This window comes from Schistocerca gregaria, chromosome 3, assembly GCF_023897955.1.
Source record: "Schistocerca gregaria isolate iqSchGreg1 chromosome 3, iqSchGreg1.2, whole genome shotgun sequence".
Taxonomy (NCBI): domain Eukaryota; kingdom Metazoa; phylum Arthropoda; class Insecta; order Orthoptera; family Acrididae; genus Schistocerca; species Schistocerca gregaria.
The window spans coordinates 816,312,870-816,326,096 of record NC_064922.1 but is presented as its reverse complement, the minus strand read 5'-3'; the positions used below and the strand labels follow the sequence as shown (position 1 = coordinate 816,326,096).

At 39.6% G+C, this 13,227-nt stretch overlaps 1 protein-coding gene across 1 annotated transcript in view; it reads right to left on the bottom strand.

Moving 5' to 3' along the window:
* LOC126354412 (ATP-dependent DNA helicase 2 subunit 1) overlaps nucleotides 1-13,227 on the bottom strand; it is a 146,851-nt gene that overhangs the window by 66,912 nt on the left and 66,712 nt on the right. Inside the window, exon 5 of the mRNA XM_050004030.1 lies at nucleotides 2,739-2,956. Within this exon, the coding sequence (XP_049859987.1) occupies nucleotides 2,739-2,956 (218 nt within the window). The remainder of the gene's footprint in view (nucleotides 1-2,738; nucleotides 2,957-13,227) is intronic.

Sequence of the window (13,227 nt, the reverse complement as noted above, 5' to 3'; positions counted from 1 at the left end):
GGGAATATCTACACAAAAGAATTCCTGGACAGTGTTCCAAAAATGCCATTGCACTACTGCAGGAAATGCCCATCTACGCTGTTCAGTGAGCACTCTGTGAAATCCAAACAACAGCCTGATGGACTCTACAAAGAAAATTGCAACGTGGAGATTGTTCCTCCCTAAACTGAACCACTTTTAACTTCAAGAAGTGCAAAATGTGTTGCAGATACAGAGCTGAGAACCTTAGAGGTGGCATATGCTGTGGCACAGAGAATGGAAGAAAACAAAGTTGGTTGATTCTAACTTGACAATGTACATTTTATAAAGCCATGGTGCAGTGTGCTACTGGTTCTGAGACACATAAGGAGAATTGGTTTCAACATAGCTTACCTCATGTATCATTAACATCCTGTCCAGAAAGTTTATGGAAAATCCTCTTCAAGTCATTCTATATTCTGAGGATTGCACATCTCAGGATAGAAAAGTGACAGTACCAAATGCTCTTCTATTATTAGTAATAGATTCAATGGTGATAGACGGGTATTGAATATGCCGAATTTTTCAAAAGTAATATTTAGATGGAAAGTGACTCAGACCACAATTCAGATGGAATACGACTCAATCCCTTATTCAATGGAGTGTAAGCTTAGAGGACATAAAGGTACAATTGCTAATTAATACTCCTAGTTATTTCTATTTGGTGTGACGAATGGCAGCTTGTTCCAAAATTTAGGTTAATGCAGGTAAGAAGGAGAAACAATCCTGTAATTTTCGAATACAGTATTAGTGGGTGTTGTTTGACCCAGTCATGTCTATCAAGTATCCAGGTGTAATGTTGCAATGAAAAATGAAATGCAATAACCACATAAGGTCAGTAGCAAGGAATGTGAATGATACACTTCAGTTTATTGGGAGAATTTTAGGAAAGTTTAGCTTTCCTATAAAAGAAACTGTGTATAAAATACTAGTCAATCCATTCCTGAGTACTGTTGGAGGGCTTGAAATCCCCACCAGATTGGATTTAAGGAAGACATCAGATCAATTCAGAGGCATGCTGCTAGATTTGTGCTGCTAGATTTGTTGCTGATACATCTGATACATCTGATTTGGAGAATCAGCATTTGTGGCTGACTGCAGAATGGGTCTACGAATGTACACTTCAAGTAAGAACAAGATAAGAGAAATTAGGGCTCATACGGAGCCACATATGCAGTCATTTTTCCTTCACTCCTTGCAAGCAGAAAAGGGAAGGGAACAACTAGTAGTGGTACAAGGTACCCTCCACCATGCAGCATTGGGTAATTTGTGGAGTACGTATGTAGATGTAGAGTGAAAGAGGCAAGGAATTTTTTGTGATGTCTATAACCTACATAACTAACTATGGGGCAAAACATTTGTGGCTCTATGACTTATGTGAAAGAGCTTGAAAAAAAACTTACTGTTATAGATCTGATATTGGTACAGTTTCATCCGGACGTTTTTAAGAACTAGGTTATAAATGCATTCCCAATGAAGTATAGCAACAAATTCTGAGATGTGTTGAAATTATATACAGAAAAACCGATGATTAAGAAAGCCAGAGAGAATCATAAATATCAAGTTTAAGCCATTCTTTCTAAGGATTGTCATAACTATTATGAAAGCACCCATTACAAATAGAGTTTACTAACTCAACAGTAACAGAGTCATGTCGCCTTCTGTTGTTGCTGTAGAACTTGTTAGAACATGTCATCCCAGGTTATCGTCTTGAATAAGCGGTAAATAGTGTGTTTTATTATTTTTTTTTCCTTAAAAAGGGAAATAATGTAGCAGCTCATATCAGAACAGTAATATACTGTTTTTCTAAATCTAAACAACATAAAACAATGAATCTTTCCAAAATAATAATGTTACTTACATATTCGCTCACAAATGAATAATGTGTAACACATTCACAGCAAATACTGGGACAACACCATGTATATAATTAAACCTTCCAAAAAGTCTCTTCTGTATTTAATATTTGGATGTGATCTGAAATTATGTTCTGCTGCATCCACACTACTGTATCTTCACTTATTATCTGTACAATTTCAGCAAATACACATTGAGGGACGAAGAACATAATATTTTGTTTTTCAGGGACAATGGAGTGTTAATTGGAGCAGTCTTTAGCAGCAACACTGCTACACGGAAATGGCAAAACTTGAGAAAATGTAAATTAATAATGATGAGAAGGGAAAAGAAAAAGAATTTTGTAGTTTTCAAATAGACTGGTAGGTTTGCTCGACAAGCGAGAATTATGCAAATCAAAAATCTGGAGGAGGGAAGACATCCTTTTCATAAACTACTACTGAGAAAGTTTAGAGAAACGGCATTTGTTACAGCCTGCAGAAAGATACTGGTGCCACCAACATACATTTTGCTTAAGGACTGCGAAGACAAGATAAATCAGGGCTTGTGCAGAGGCATACAGGCTACCATTTATCTCTCACTCCATTTGTGAGTGGGACATGAAAGGGAATGACTAGCAGTGTTACACAGTTCATTCTGCCACACACCATATGAAGACTGGCAGAGATTCCCACTATTATGTCAGTGCTTACTAATATGGTGACAAACTTTCAGTGCTTCACAGCCATGCTGAATGAGGGTTAAGTGTAAGGTGAGTGCTTTTATATACTCATTAATACAATGATGTACTTTTTCCATTAGATTTACAACTGACATTACTCATGTATGTAATATTAGCAAGAAGTGCAAGTTAGTTAACTTACCTCATGAGATGAAAGAGGCGAACAGCAAATTCCAGATCATTTTCATCTTTTTGTGATTCTGTCGCATCTTTAGGCTTCAGTTTGAATCGTAATGTTGCGTAGGCGCGCATGGTATGACTCCTAATCATAGTACGATTTTTCAAATCAGAAAGAATTAGTTCTTTCTGCAAGAAACTCCATTCTACTCCAAATTCATCTGCATCTTTCTCATACAATGCCTACAAATAAATAACAAAACTTAATAGTATATCCAAAATGCTCAAAGAATTCTCCTAAGTGTGAAAGTGGTTTCAGTACATTTTGAGGTTTTGAAGGCAGCAAAGTTACGTTTTTATATTCTGCTTTGATGTTGTGCAGCTGCAATTCAATCTCAGATGAGGCAAGGATGATGAAGAAAATCAGACGTAGCCTTAGAGGAAACATAAATCAGGGTGCTCAGATGAGGATTATGAGCCCACTCCTCTTGAATATGAGTCCAATGTGTTAGCCACTGCACTACATCCTTCATTTCAGCTTTTGAGTACTATCAGAGCAGTTAAGAAAAGATCAAACTAAGAGCTGACGATATTCAGTACACTGTTGCACACGAAGTGAGATATGAGCTGCATTTGCTTTAATACCACATATACTGTCAAAAGATTTGTACTAACATTTACAGCAATATTAATTCACAAAATAATTACAGTTATGAAACTTAATAGTCCACTGGAAACAAAGAAGTCATGACCTATATCTACAGAACTTACACTACTCGAAAATGAAGAATACTAAATTGCATTGAAGCCCCTATGACCTCTATTATCTTATTCTGTCTGCATATATTTCACTACTGACGTACCATTTTCATTCTAACATATTGCTAGTTCCTTCCCAAGGTATCAAAATTGCCTTCAACATAATCGACAAAAATTCTCTTTTCATCCAGCCATTTTTCCCTATTTTGATTGAAAGAGCCCTGAACATCAAAAGCCATATTATAACAACATATTTAAAAATTCTGCAGCAATTACACAAGCATAATATGCAGAGGCAAACAATGAACTCCCATTAAGCAAATTTTCCGCCAGTGCCTGGCAGAACGCGGTAACAGTATTAAATAGGAAACATTTTCTAATGTTCTGCAAAATTATATTTATTTGGTCACAATCTGGATTTTGGTTTCTTAGGCTATACTTTGGTGACCACAAGAAAGCGAAAGCCAATTTGTGACAAAAAAAAAATAAAATAGTAATAATAATAAAAGAAATTGCAGAACATTAGAAAGTGTTCCTACTAAGTATTACTGAACTGCATGTAACCCCCCCCCCCCCCCCCTTATTTTTAGTCAAGTGTTAAACTAACACAATCACCATGATATTAAAAATATTTGTTTTTCATATCTCTCAATTTTCATTCCCCCTCATGGCATGGAGTCCTAATTTTGACATTATCTTTAATATACCAACATTCACTCATCTGCAGATATGTGGAATATGATACACTCTTGCAACACTATGCTCACCTTGCTTATTTTGGATTAATTCCCTGATTTGATTATTTTCTGTAATATACAGCCAATATCTATTGTTCTTGGGAAGATTTGTCCAATGTAGTATCATTTGTCACAGGCTGGGATTTGACCTGAGCCTTTTTAATTTCTGCCATAGTACGTAGACCACTTTTAAAAGTATTGCATCTTGCCTACATTAACTGTTAACATGACCTATGAGTGTGCCTATCACATAGCTGTGAGTTGTGCTGCACATGGTGTGGCACAGAGGTTATCATCACTGACTGGGAAACTGAAGCTGTCAGCAATTACATTGCCTCACAAAAAAAAGTGAACATCGAGAAGGAGAGGAAGAAACTAAATAAAACTTCACATGTTGACATAGTATTTCAGTAATTTCTCTGGCTGGATGCAAACACTGATTTGATTGGGAAGCTGTCAAAGCTGTTATATCCTTTCTTGAGGCAAGCTGGCCCATAACGGTTGTAACTGATCATTGATATCCTGGATACTGGCTCAGAAGGAGTTGGCACCTGAACTGGTCCCACATATGTCCTATCGTGGACAGAGCTGGTGATCTTGGTGGCCACAGGTGTACCTCAACATCATGCAGATACTTCACAGAGACATGTGCCACGTTTGGACAAACTCTGTCCCGCTGAAAAATGGCACGTCAGTACTGTAACACGAGAAGTAACACATGAGGACGCAAGACGTCCATGACATACCATTGTCGCATCAGTGTTCTGTGAGTCACTACCAGCTATCACCTGAAGTCATACCCAATGGCTTCCCACAGCATGAAGCCAGGATTAACTCTGCTGTGCCTCTGCAGAATATTGGAGGGATGGGACCTCTCCCAACGTCACAGTCAAACTCATTGTCAATGGTAACCTGTAATAGTGCAGAACTGAAACTCCCCGCTCAACACAATGTAACGCTATTCATCAACTGTTTGTGTTGTGATGTTAACGGATCTTACGCATGGGACAGTAATTACCTAGTCTAGCTGCTGCTAGTCTCTGACCAAAAGCTTTGGGAAGATGCAGAATGTCATAGGCCGTTCACTACTTGTTCTCGGACGGCAGGCACATCATTGTGATCCTCATTGGTGGTGGTAAGATGTGGTTGAACAGAACCTTGACAACAAGTATACCTGCCCTCATGTTTCAATGCAGTCCAATACTGTGCTGTCACATCCAAATGCTACATAATACCGGACACTGCAAGATTCGACCAGCTGGCCAAATAAAGACCCATAATGAGACTCCTTTCTGTGCTGATAACGCTATCTAACATGAATACCCATCATCTCCATGTCCTTTACAGTGATCATCAATATCTGATCCTGTTCACATCTTTATATAAATTACCAGACCTGGTAACAACACTAAACATGAACAATGCTAATGTCCTCTGGATGTCTTACCAGTCATAGAGAATTGCAACTCTTAATCATTTATGTACCCACTGATGGCGTGCATGTGACAATGACATCAGACTGTGACTTCAGGGTGCTTCACTTTTTTTGGCAGGCAGTGTATTTGTTATTTAGTACCATTTCTGTAATGCTCTCAAAATTTCTTACATTTATAATGTTTGCATCAAGGAAATCGAATGGAAAAAAAGTCAAACAAAAATAGTATGACTGATTTCTGAATGTGGTCCTTGTAGTACTTGCAGAAGACCACTATGACCTTGGCCTCTCCCATATGAAAGGTTGTAAGAGAAAAATGTGGTTTGCTAAGGTACCCAGAACTGTCGAACCAAGTAAGCGAGAGGTAGCAACCATGAACGTTGGCTACTTGCAAGATGTTACACAGAATGCTGAAGAAGAGGTGTATCAAACTTTAGCATCAATCTCTACCACCAGTTGAATGTACCAGAAAGAACTGACTTGGATAACTTGGACTTATGCCACAAATGTTAAACAATAATCCAGTGTCCAGTCAACACCTCTGCCAAGTGTTGTGAGGAACTGGCTTTTGGAGGAAGGAGGTTAACATGCTGTCATAAGTCCACTGGAAGACGGGAGTTTGATGAACACTATGCCACCAGCCATCAACCATTAAAACAGTTCTATTCACACTAGTCAATTGCAAAAAATTATATTCACAACCTGTAGAATGAAGTCCATCACTATGTCCTGGACGAGGTCACTCCACAACATGCTGTTGCCATTCTCTACTGCCATAAAGATGTACCAGCCACTCACCTAGCAGATGATTTTAGGAAAACTAAGCAACACAGCCATCCACGGAGGTTAGCACCACAGATGAAAATCCTCCATGGACAACAGTAAACAAAATATCAGCCACTTGCCTAGCTACAAATTCAGGAAAACTAAATGAGGTGACCATCTACAGAGGAGAGACACCTTATCATTAACAGGCAAAATGTCTAGGTGCCAGTCAAATTGGGGGCTTCTTTTTTGGTAAAATCAAATGCTTATCTTTGCCAGCTAAAAACACCATGTTATGTGATAAAAAATTGATTATGCTGGTAGTCAGAAATAGGAAATATGTCTAGTCAATAGGAAGATGTCTTGCAAGAATAGCTAACAATGACATGACAAGGCTCTTTGAATTTGTCATTTTAACAAAATGTAGACATCATAATGTTTTCTGGTAGAACTTCTTGCAAGTACTATAAGCAGTCACAGGCTGCGGAAGATGAGAGCTCCAGATTGAAAAAGCTATTCCAATAAGTATACATGACAAAACTTTCTATGGGAGGTTGTTTGGCAATGAAGACATTGTTATCTCACCATCATCAACGGCGTGAGCCCCCATTTGTCAATTTAGATGCTCAGTTAAACTGTGATGCTTTTGTCGACTGCAGACAGCTAAACAGGCTCACAAAAGAAATGTACATAGTAGCAACAGTCATAAGCATTGCAGATGGTCAAGTCAAACTTTGGATCACTAACTATGAAGAGCAGCAACAACTCAACCCTAAAGGTACGGGAATAGTTGCTTGTAATCCCAGCACATCTATGGCCAGCTAGCCTGAGGCTCCTCAATGATGCTCCAACATCTGGTCACCCGGGTTTCACGACAGGTCAGATCTCTACCGAACCATTCTGGCACTATGTGAGACACTGTAAGGAATTCCAGTGATGAGAGCACTTGCCACTTTTCCCTCCAGGGCATCTGGTACAATTCTGCCTGCAGCGTCATTCCACTGAACTGGACTCGACCTTTTGGGAGGTTCCTGAAGTTGGCAAATGAGAATTAATGGATGGTCTGCTCTGACTACCCTCAACCACTACAGTGTCACCAAAGCTGTGCCAACTGCTGCAGCTCAAAAAATTGAAAGGTCCCTCATAGAAGACATTATTTTGAAGCACCCCATGTGATGATATCTGATAATGGAAAAGTTTTCCAATCAACACTAGACTCAGAGTTAATTTCATTTTGAGACATCAGCCACAGAATGACAACTACCTACACACCCACAGAGTAATGGCCTCCCAGGATGCTTTAATAAGACATTGGAAGAGGTGCTCTTGAGGTACACTGATGTCAGATTGAGAGATTGTGGTGCAACACTGCCTTTTGTGATGCAAATAACACAGCAAAACAAGGCACTAAAGGCTTCAGAATGTTCTTTCTGCTTCATGGACGCAAGACTGAAATGACAATGGATACACACTTCCTGGATACACCATCCCTTTTTCAACCAGACCATCTGCAGTATGACTATGTGAAACATCTCATCACTAGGACTTGAATGCATATGGATCCTGAATGCCTAGAAAAAAAAAATAGAGCGCACTACATTGCCAAACACGACCACTGAGTTACAACCATGCTTAGTATGAATTATTACACATATGTGGATAGTGACTACCGGAAAAGTAACTGAAGCACTACTTTGGGCTTCCTTCATCGTTTGTTGGGCATCATATGCACAGTTGAGGATTATACCCTTCATTAGTACTTGATTTGTAAAAAAATAGTTTCCAGTACTGTAGCTATCTGGGTAAGTTTTTTGAAATTTAGACATGTTCAAAGATTACTTTAACACTTGTTTTCTCATCAGAGGTACCACTATGGCATACTGATGTGTACCATCACAAATCAAGCACAGCCTTTCATCAAGAAGACAAAAGCACAGAACCGTCATATGTAGCCCCATTAACGTCCTGAGGTATAGAGTGATGAGGAGGGCTTCTGTTCTAAGGAAGACCCTCTTAACAATCGCAAAACTTCGATGACGGAAGCTACCTTCAATATTCATCATAGGGAAGAGAATGTAGCATCATGATCAGAATACGAAGACCCGCCAGTGTTGACATAGAAAGTAACACAGACAAGATTTAGATCCATGGTGCTGTAGAGGCTCATACCACTGTTTCTACAGGAAAGGGAGAAATGCTGTGAGCTGTGTTCCATGCTATGTGGTGTAGCAGTTAATGTCACTGGCTGGCATGCTGTTGATCACCGGTTCAAACCTGGCAATTAGCAATTATTTCTTATATAGCATTTATCATTTCTGCAAGGTCATCACAATTTCTTACATTTATAATGTTTGCATATTATAGAATATTTGATGTTTGTATAAACAGCAGCACTCTCAAGACATCAGTTTTGTTCTGTATGTTGGTATGTGTCAGTAATAAATGGGCTTTCAGTGGTAAGTTTTGTACTTCACTGACGACTCTGCTTTCGGATTTGGACTTCATTTGATTATGCTGCAACAATCTCTCTTTTTTGTTGGGGCACTGACCTAAAAGCTTGTGCAAATATTGGCATGTGTGCTTTGGTTTCCTGTAATCAGGAATCCAGTTTCCCTCTTATTTATTTCAGGCTGATTCTCTTTGTTGTCTTTCTTTCTCACTCAAATGGTGTCCCGACTTTTTGTTTCTTCTGCTCTGCTGCAAGTGTATTTCACATGTCAGCTCATATGTTGCCTTTTTTCTGGATCCCAGTCTTACTTTGAGGATGGAAAGTCATCAAAGGTGACAGGTGTGACCACTACACACCACTCCACGGCACACTTGACAAATCAAGTTACCAACGCAGATCATAAAGGAGCGACACTGTGAGAAAACAACCTCACTCATTGTAGCATTAAAATGCTGCACAGACTATTTCAAACTAGTATTTACATATTTTTCAACATACTGGATATTATATGCACTCTTATTGCCTACACAGTTGACAACACTTAGCTATGGACACTAACTGTCATTGACTGTTTGTAGTGGAGTGAAGTTGTGTCAGAACAACCTGGCATGACTTGTATTGTCTATCCTTAAAAGTACTAACTTGCTGTATTTGCAGTTTACATATAATGCGGTTGTCTATATTTGGTTACAGACTGGACTCAATTTGGCTGTTTCTATTAATATACACTGCTCAAAACAATTAAGCGACTGGTAACGTATTTTATTCAGATATCCGTTGCAATTGTAATTTGTGTGTGATACAGCACATGATATTTTGCTGTCTCGACTCTTTACTTGAGGTTTACATGGCGTTTACATTGAACATGGCACCATGAGGCTACCAAAATAGTGAAACAAGTCATTCTCATTGCCCTCTAATGTGGTGTGTAATCACCTCAAATGGCCAGTACAGTTGCACGCCTGTGGGGCATGGACAGTCTGAGATTATCAATTGGCTCTTGAGAGATATTTGGCCATTCTTCCATGAGTGCAATACCCATTGCTGCAACCATTGTGGGAGATGCTGGTCTGGCTGAAATGCATCTGCCAAGGGCCTTCCAGACATGCTAAATTGGGTTTAAGTCTGGTGAACAAGCTGATCACTCCATTCATTCAATTCCCTTAGCTTCAAGCATGTTGTCCACCAGCTCTGTGGGGACGACCATTATCATCCAATAGAAGGAACCCATCACCTATGGCACCAGCTTAGGGCACAACAAAAGGCCAAAGGATCTCATCTCTATACCTCTAAGCAGTCAAAGCGCCATTCTGAACGGCATAGAGGTCCATATATCCACCAATATTGACTCCTGCCCACACCATTCACCCACCACCCTGATATCTTGATATTCCTGCACATAAGCAGGATTGTTCCGAGTTCCACGTTCTCTCCAGATGAGGAAGCGACTACTGTCCGACTGAACACAAAATCTTGACTCACCTGTGAACAGCACCCGGCACCATTCATTACGATTCCAATCCCGATTTTCCTCTGTCCAGTTTCTGTGGGCTAAACGGTGTCATGTTTTTAATAGTACATACACCATAGGCCCCATGCATAGAGGCCACATTCCTGAAGGCGATTTCAGACTGTTTGTGTTGATATTGCACGTCTTGTTGCTGCCTGGAGGGTGCGTTGCAGCTGAGTTGCATTCAGCCTCCAACCTCAATGGGCTGTTCACAAGAGATAATGGTCATCTCTTGCTGATGTTATCTGTGGACGACCTCAGCATTGCCTTTATTAATGGTTCCTGTTGTCTGAAATCGCATCCAGGTCCTGGAAATTACACTTTGGGACACTCCAATAGCTGCAGCCACCTCCCTCTGTGTCTGTCCAACTTCTGACTGTCCTATGGCTCTCCAAGCCATAGCTTCAGGTAAGTCATGTTGTTGCATTACACTACTTGCTCACAACACTATCTGACCCAACTGCTTCTGTAATTGGTTTGGTAAAGAAAACAAGTCAACACCAACCCCTTCTGCAGCAACTTTCTGTTATTACCACTGTCTCAGTGACCGTAATGTCGTCATCTCCACTCCGCAGAACCAACAGAAAGGCATCAAACCATTTTAGTTCATTCTGCTGATGACAATACTTCAGGACCTAGACATGTCAACTGATCCCCGACCAGTGTATATATATAGAAATTAAGTCAATACTGACGTAACTGATGAATGAGGATATTGACTTTTATTTAGTGCACAGTAAATGGATTGACTAGTTTAAGTCAATACGAGCAGAGATGAGTTTGGGTTCCAGTTAAATACAGAAACATGTGAGACAATACTAATCCTATAACTTACCTTAGGAGATAAACGGAAGGGAAAGGAAGGGAATGAGGACTACATTTTTAGCATTTGTAGATTCAGAACAAAATACTTTTGATGATTCTAAATGAAATACACTCTGTGATATTTTGAGGTTATCAGGGGCTATATGTAACTTGTACAGAAAACAGATTGCAGTTACTGCAGTTGAAAGACATGAAAGGAAAGTGAGCGAGTCAAGATCGAAGCCTATGACCCATATTATTTAGTCTGTACATAGAACAAATATAAAAGGACTCCACAGAAAGATTGGGAAAAGTAATCAAAATTAATAGTAGAAGAAATATAACTTTGAGGTTAGCCAGTAACTGTGTACAGTTCTGTCAGGGACGGCAGAAAGCTCGGAAGATCAGTTGAAATGAAATGAGCGTTTTTGCGTCATTGGCCGTGAGGCCCCTTATGGTGCAGGTCTTATTACATTCGACACCACATTGGGCGACCTGCGTGCCAGATGGGGATGAAATGAAATGATGATGAAGACAACACAACACCCAGTCCCTGAGTGGAGAAAATCCCTGACCCAGCCGAGAATCGAACTCGGGCCCATAGGACAGCAATCCATCACGGTGACCACTCAACTATCGGGGCAGATGGAGGATCAGTTGAACAGAATGAATAGCATCTTGAAAAGAAATTATGGGATGAATATCAACAAAAGTAAAACACAAATGATGCAGTGTATCCAAATGGAATCGTGCACTGCTCACAGAATTAGATTAGGAAACTGAACACTAAAAGTAGTAAAAAGAGTTTTGCTACTTGGGCAACAAAATGACCGACAATGGCTGAAGTAAAGATTGTAGAAGATACAAGCTGGCAACAGCAAGAAAAGTGTTCTGGAAAAGAGAAATGTGTTAAGACTGTATATAAATTTAAGTGTTAAGAAGTATTTTTGAAAGTATTTGTCAGGGATGTAAAAAAAAGGATGAAACACATTAGAAACAAGAGATTAGAAGCTTTGGAAATGTGGTGATATGGGCGAACTCTAAATATTAGATGAGCGCACTGAGTACCTAATGAAGAGATATTGAACTGGGTTGGAAAAACTAGAGCTTTATGATATAACTTGACATAAATGTGAGGTGGGTTGATTGGACACATTCTCAGGCATCACGCAAAAGTTAATTTGGTGATAGAGGGAAATGTGTGGAGTAAAAATTGTAGGAGGAGACTAATGTTTGACTGCAACAAGCAGGTTCACGTGGATGCAGGCTGCAGTAGTAGACAGAGATGATGAGACTGACAGAGGACACACTAGTGAGGAGTCTCTGGACTGAAGAGTACAACAACAATCATTTGATTGCTGTAGCTCACTAATGTACTGCACTGGTATAGCCAGGAACAATAAAGCCATGGTAGTTGAGATAACATATGTTACAGAATGAACAAAAGGACAAATGAATCCTTATGCAGTGCATTTCACTTATAGTTCAAGAGCTGTTTCTGACGTTGCATGGGAACCAATAACCCCATAGGTAGGCTGCAACTGCTGCATGATACCTTGGCTATTGCTCAGACTGCAGCACATGGCATACTGTCTTTAACAGAGAATAAACTAGAAAATTTAGGGATGATTTTGGAAAGACACCTGAGGAAATAATTGTAACATTTAGCACTTCAGGCTGATCATTAGCAGCTGTTCACAGAGCAGTGCACAAATTCGAACAGAATCCTTAAAAAGCAACAGCAGTGCATTAACTGATCAATTCAGATACTGTTGCTTAATAATATTAATGCAACTTGCAATTGCTGTCTGTGGGTTTTACAGATATCGATCCTGAAATCCTCTTCTTCTGATAAAGAACCGTTTGTTCTTTGTTTGAAAAAACTGTCATGCACAAAGTGGCAATGTACTGCATGAAATAACCTCATGTCAAGTTGTTTCTTCTCTTAGAAAAAGGCTGCAGTCCATTGTTCACATACTGAAGAAATGGTTTGTGTGCAAAAGATTGGTTGCACGCCACTCTCCTGTTTTCATGTAATGCAGGGACTCTTTGATG